Here is a 7,299-nt window from a genome sequence, read left to right as displayed (position 1 = left end):
GATTTAATTTTCAGCCTGTTTCCTCTTTTGTCTGCTTGTCCTACTCCACAATCCCCGTTCAGGCCCTTTTTCTAGTTGGAAACAGTTCAGGGCCAGCTGTGGCCATTTGGTTTTAATTGGAAACTGTCTCTTTAAATGTCGATGAGATCTGTGCGCCTGCGTAGTAGAACCCTCTGAGGGTGGAGCTGGGGTGCCCACTAGCTCAGGAATCCCTATAGTCACCAGAATGGAGGTGGTCAGACAGCAAGGGACCAATGAACAGCTGCCAAAAGAAAATAATGTCCACACCTTTATGTCTGCGGTTCTGCCAGGCGTCTGTGGCCGTTCCATTCCTTCTCCCGCTTGGTCTCACACAAGTTGGCGGCTCCTGGAACAGCTGAGCATCTCAGACTAGAAAGCAATAGATTTCTTGCTTCAGCCATAAATTCCCCCAGATGGGAGCCTTCCAACCCTCTAAGTATTCCTGTATATGTGTTTCAGAGTTCTGGGACCATCCCTTGAGCCTGTTTGGAAGGGTATTCTGTGTTGTTGTTAGTGGAGCTCTTTACTGCATGTCCACCCGTTCCTCCATCTTGTTTTTTCTCCTACCTACCTATTATAATTTTGAAGGGATTTTACTTTACCATTCAATTTTCTAATTTGTCTAAATTGTCTTGAATAAATTTGTTGGGTGTAAATGGCTTGCTAGTATGTTTTTCTGAAGGCAATAATATATTGTATGTTTCTTTAAATATATAGCTCCTTGCATCTTATTTTTATTAAGCATATATTAAATACATTTTTGAAATGAAATATTCACATATGTTCATTTACTTTATTTTTAGCTTTTGAGATGCAATGTTTAGTGCCACTTTTGAAAGAAAATGTAGATGCCACTCCAAAACAAGAAAGTTATAAAGTTGGAGACGTGTTGCGATTTTCCTGCAGAGGATCTACAAGAGTTGGGGCAGATTCATCTCAGTGCTACCAATTTGGGTGGTCACCCAGTTTTCCAACATGTAAAGGTCAATGTCTATCTTAAAAATGATTAAACAAGAATTACAATTTTATATTACTGTCTATATAGTTTATTATGTGTGTGGTGGCTCCATATGATAAGCACCGGATTGCGAACCATAACGTGACTGTTTGGGCCCGCCAGCCACTCCAGGAGAGAAACATGAGACTCTCTGTTCCCACGAAGATTTAAAAACCTCCAAAACCCTATCTAGGGTCACTATGAGTCGAAAATGACTGAACCACAATTAACAACAACAACAATGTATTTTATTGTAGTTTATCTTACATGAATAATCTTACAAAGAGCAAAGTCTGGGAAGAAGCAGTGCTACAGGTTCGCAGTAATTGGATGACATAGAGTTCAAGGTTACTAATTGAGGGGTGACTCAATCATTTTGAAATATGCAATGAAATTTTATTAGTCCCAATATTAGGTAGGATTGAGAAGAGTTATTTTTCCCATAATACTAATACTAATTATATATATATCTCTATATCTATATCTATCTATCTATCTATCTATATATTGTTGTTGTTGTTGTTAAGTGCCGTCGATATATGTATACATATATATATATATATATAGAGAGAGAGAGAGAGAGAGAGTTGTTGTTAGGTGCGGTGGAGTCGATTCCGACCCATAGCGACCCTGTATAGGGTTTCCAAGGAGCAGTTGGTGAACTTGAACCGCTGACCTTGCAGTTCAAATGGCTTTGCAGTCTGGCACTTTAACCACAGTGCCACACCAGGACTCCATATATATATACATTTAAATATATGTTGTTATTTGGTGCTGCCGAGTAGGTTCCAACTCATCGTACCCCTTTATAGGGTTTCTGAGGAGGCTTTGTGTGTTATTGTTGTTAAGTGCTGTGAAGTCTATTCTGACATATAGAGATCCTGTATAGGGTTTCCAAGGAGCAGCTGATGAGCTTAAACCACCGACCTTGACATTCAAAACAATTTTGCAGTACAGCGCATTAACCCACAGCACTACACTGGGACTCCAAATATATTTATATATGCTTAAAAAATATACACGCCTTACTTATCATGTTTTATTAAATAGCCAAGAAAATAATTGTCATCACACATTATAATCATTCAATATAAAATAATAATGATTTATTACTTGTTTCATTTCCCTCAGAAAGCTTTTGTTTGAATAATTGTACCTATATATGTTGTTGTTATTAAGTGCCATCAAGTTGGTTCCGACTCATAGTGACCCTGTGTAGAGTTTCTAAGGAGTGGATAGTGGGTTTAAACTACCATTCTTGTGGACAGCAGTCCAGTACTTATTCTACAGGGCTTTGTATATGAATATCACACCACATATTTGACAAATATTATATTTATAAAATATAATAAACTATAAATATTGAACATACTTTAAAATCTTTAAGGCACAACTAATATATCCTGGTCATAATAAGTCACTTGTAAAATTTTTGAGTGGAGCAATTAAACTATTTGAAAATGAAAAGGATATTAGATTATACTAAAAATTACTGTTAATTTGGTGAAGTGTAATAAGGTATTTTGTATGTGTAGGTTTCTTATTTATTAGACAGGCATTCTGAAGAATTTAAAAGTAAAATCTCATTATGTCTGTCATTTACATTAAATTATTTCACATAAATAATAGAGCAAAGCAAATAGGGCAACACACCAATAATTCTTGTGTCTAAACGTTTAGTATATCGATTCATTATGCATTCTTTCTCTTTTACTTGTTCAAAATTATTCATAATAAATAGTATGTGAGAAAAATAAAGTACACATGTTTTTTACATGAAAGAATAGGGCTGTGGTACCTATCAAATTAGTTCTAGATAGAACAAAATAGTAACTCCACGTTTTGCTAGATTTATAATTGTAAGACCATTTAGCCACTGCTTATACAATTTCTCTACCACAGGACAAGTAAAACCTTGTGTTTCACCTCCCCTGCCCCCCAATGGTAAAGTGAAGGGTGTATGGAAAGAAGAATACCAGCACAGTGACATAGCAGAATATGACTGTAATCCTGGTTTTCTAATGAAGGGACCTGAAAAGATACAATGTATGGATGGAGAATGGACAACTTTGCCCACTTGTGTTGGTAACTAGATATTACTACTTACACAGAAAAGTTAGTTTTACTTTGCACTTGTGTAAAAATACATATGTAAATAGATTAAACTATTCTAAAATAATAATCATATGTTTAATTTATCTAGAACAAGTGAAAATGTGTGGCTATATACCTACACTGGAACATGGTTATGTCCAGGCCTCTGCCCCTCTCTATCAGCATGGAGCCTGGGTGGAGCTGAATTGCAAAGATACCTACACAATGATTGGAAATAAGACAATTACCTGCATCGATGGAACGTGGACCCAGCTTCCTAAGTGTATTGGTGAGAAGACTCTTCTCAGTTTAATATTTGATTGTTTTCAAATTTTACATTAAAAGAATATACTTACACCTTCACATGCTGGTGGCCTTTGGGCACTACATCTTGTTGTTAGTTACATGGAGTCTGCCCTAACACATGGTGACCTTATGCATATGTGAGCAAAAACCTTGTTAAAGTCCTGTGTCAACCCCATGATTGATTGGGGACTGTCCACAAAGTTTTCATCCACTGCTTATCTAGAATATATTACCAGGTCTTTATTTGTAGTCCATTTAAGTCTGGAAACTCATTAAAACCTGCCTACTAACAAAGCAACAAGAAAAACCTCCAATGACAAACTGATAGAGACTGTGTATAAGGTTCATTGGAGGGGTAGCTAGGAATATTTTCTCTCTTCTCTATATAATTACCACATTTAGCAGAAATATGTTCTCCTTTTTTGACACAATGATCCCCAAATATATACTTAGTTGATATAAGTTTTTGAACTTTCTTTGTAGAGACCGTAACATTTTCAACAGATCCTATTATCAGGATGAAGGACCCCTGGTAGTGTAGGATTATGAGCTGAACTGCTAAGCGCAGGTCATTAGTTTGAATCTAACAATTGTCCCATGAGAGAAAGATGAGACTTTTTGCTCCTGTAAAGATTTACAACCTCAGAAACCCTATAGAGGGTTGCTATGGGTTAGAACAGACTCAGCAGCATACCACCAATAACCACCATTATCAGGAGTCCTGGTGTAGCACTATAGGATAAGCACTGAATTGTACACCAGAAAGTTGGTAGTTCAAACTCACAAACTGCTCCTCAGAAACCCTATACAGGGTAGCAATGAGTCAGAATTGACTTGATGGCACTTAACAACAGCAACATTTTCAGGATAAAGAGCCCTGGAAATATAATGATTACGTATTGAGCTGCTAACAGCAAGGTCAGCAGTTCAAGTCCACAGACGCTCTATGAGATAAAGATGAAGCTTTCTGTTCCCAAAAAGGTCGCTATGAGTCAGAATTGACTCCATGGACACATCACCACCACCATTATCAGGATGGTTTCCTGGTGTGGCACTGCAGGAGAAGTTCTGGATTGCTAACTACAAGGCAGATAATTCAAACCCTCCAGTTGCTCCTCAGAAGCCCTTCCAGGTCACTAAGAGTCAGAACCTACTGGATGATACTTAACAAATCCAACATTATCAGGATAATCAATCTCTGGGTGTGTCACTAGCAATAACACTGAAAATGGCTGTGCTGACCACAGTGTGTACCTGAAGGTTTCTGCAGTATCATCATTCTTCCAGCCAGGAGAACGTGTCACATAAATATGTCATCCTTTTTCATTTGCAAGTACACCTGCTCAGGGGGAGCTCACTCACAAATCAGTATTTAGTAGTGAATTGATGGCATTGTAGCATGTGTTTCAACCAACGTCCTTCACTTTGTTATTGTTGTTGTCAAGTGTTGTCAAGTCGGTTCCGACTCATAGCCACCCTGTATAGGGGTTCTGAAGAATGGCAGCTGGATTTGAACAACCAACTTTGGGTTAGCAGTCCAGTGCTTATGCTCCTTCACTTTGGTGGTGGTGGTTATGTGCTATGGAGTTGGTTCTGACTCTTAGTGACCCTATATAGGATTTCCATGACTATAAATATTTATGGGAGCAGAAAGCCTCATCTTTCTCCCACTGAAACACTGGTAATTTCAAACTGCTCACCTTGAGATTAACGGTCCAATACCTTAATTTTAGTTTTGTGAATCTGAAGATATTATTTAACATGTCTCTGTTTCAGGTAGCCTGACCTCTGAGGATTTAACAATTTTATTGGCTGAGAGATGCAGGTAGTGAATTGTGAACTGAGTTTTCAAAGAAAACACCTAGAGGTGATGAAAAATGGCTGCAACCATACATTGACAGAGAATTTCCAGAGGTTCAAGCCGGATTCAGAACAGGACGTAGAATGAGAGATCTCATTGCTGATGTCAGAGAATACTAGAAAGATGTTTCCCTGTGCTTTATTGACTATGCAAAGGTTTTCGATTGTGTGCAGCATGCCAAGTTATGGACAACATTGGAAGTATGAGTGTTCAAGAACACTTAGTTGTGCTCATGAGGACCTTATACATAGACCAAGAAGCAGTTGTTCTAACAGAACAAGGGAACACTGAATGGTTGAAAATTAGGAGCAGTGTGTGTCAGGGTTGTAGTCTTTCACCAGACATATTCAAACTGTATGCTGAGCAAATAATTCCAGAAGCTAGATTATATAAAGAAAATGTGGCATTAGGATTGGAGGAAGATTTCTTAACCACATGCGCTATGCAGATGATACAACCTTACTTGCTGAAATCAAAGAGGATTAAAATACTTACTGATGACTATCAAAGACCACAACCTTCAGTATGGGTTGCATCTCAATGCACAGAAAGCAAAAATCCTCACCACTGAACCAATAAACAACATCCATATAAATGGAGAAACTATTGAAGCTGTCAAAGACTTCACTTTGCTGGGATCAACTATCAACACTCATGGAAGCAGTAGTCAATAAATCAAACAGTGTATTGTATTAGTCAAATCTGCTACATAAGACCTCCTTAAAGTATTGAAGAACAAAGATGTCAGTTTGAAGATTAAGGTGGCTTGACCCAATCCATGGTATTTTCAATAACCTCATATGCATGCGAAAGTTGGACAGCGAATAAGAAAGACTGTAGAAGAATTAATGCATTTGAGTGATGGTGTTGAAGGAGAATATTAAAAGTGTCATGGACTGCCAAAAGAACAAACAGATCTGTGTTGGAAGAAGTACAACCACAGTGATCCTTCAAAGCCAGGATGGCCAAACTTTGTCTTTCATGCTTCAGACATATTGTCAGGAGGGACCAGTCACTGTAGAAGGATATCATGTTTGTTAATATGGAGGGTTAGAGAAAAAGAGGAAGACCCCCAATGAGATGGATTGGCACAGTAGTGGTAGCAGTGGGCTCAGCTGTAGCTACGATTGTGAGATTGGCCCAGGACTGGACAATGTTTCTTTTGCATAGGCGATGAGTCAGTAGTAACTTCATGACACCTAACAACAACAGCAACAACTCCTAGAGGAAACAATGGACTGGATTTTAAGAAAAATCCAAGGTAATAATTAATTGGTAAAGCATTGGGACATTTTACAAATATTGACAAACACTAGGTGTAAATTACCCAGGCCAAAACTTTATTGTATTTGTGTATGTGTGTACAGTGTGCTTTTTATTTACAATGCCTTTCAATGTCATTTTTTGTTGTTGGATACTATCAAATCAGCTGCAATAATAGTGAATTACCCTATGTACAAAAGAATGAAACAGATTTTAGCTATTAAATAATTCCTTGGGAATGTACATGGAGATAATAGTCATCAATAGGAAAGTAAAGGGGAAAATCCATCTCACTGTAATCTTTCTGAACTTTACAAACTTAAATGCATCTCAAAGAAAACCATAAATATAAAGAGGAAGGAGGGTGGTCTCCTGAAAATGATGAAAAAGGCACTAGATTAAAAGAGAGCAAGAGCTGCCTCTGATAATGGTGGTGGTGGTTATGTGCTGTGGAGTTGGAGCTGACTCATAGCAACCCTGTAGAGGGATTCTCAGGTGGTAATTCTTTACAGGAACGGAAAGCCTCGTCTTTCTCCCATGGAACCTCTGGTAGTTTCGAACTGCTGACCATGAGATTAGCACGACTCGTAACTACAATGCTACCAGAGATGTTGTTGTTGTTGATAAATGCCATCGAGTTGGTTCCAACCCATAGCGACCCTGTACAGGGTTTCCGAGGCTGTAAATCTTTACAGGAGCAGAAAGCCTCATCTTTCTCCCGAGGAACAGCTGGTAGTTTTGAACTGCTGACCGTGAG

General features: G+C 38.2%; 1 protein-coding gene across 1 annotated transcript in view; it reads left to right on the top strand.

Annotated features, from left to right (window-relative positions):
- LOC102824771 (complement factor H-like) overlaps positions 1-7,299 on the top strand; it is a 522,059-nt gene that overhangs the window by 476,495 nt on the left and 38,265 nt on the right. Inside the window, 2 exon segments of the mRNA XM_006834236.1 lie at positions 3,046-3,103; positions 3,222-3,401. Coding sequence (XP_006834299.1) covers positions 3,046-3,103; positions 3,222-3,401 — 238 coding nt within the window.

This window comes from Chrysochloris asiatica, unplaced genomic scaffold, assembly GCF_000296735.1.
Source record: "Chrysochloris asiatica unplaced genomic scaffold, ChrAsi1.0 scaffold00009, whole genome shotgun sequence".
Classification (NCBI taxonomy): Eukaryota; Metazoa; Chordata; class Mammalia; order Afrosoricida; family Chrysochloridae; genus Chrysochloris; species Chrysochloris asiatica.
This window is presented reverse-complemented; position numbering and strand designations above follow the sequence as displayed.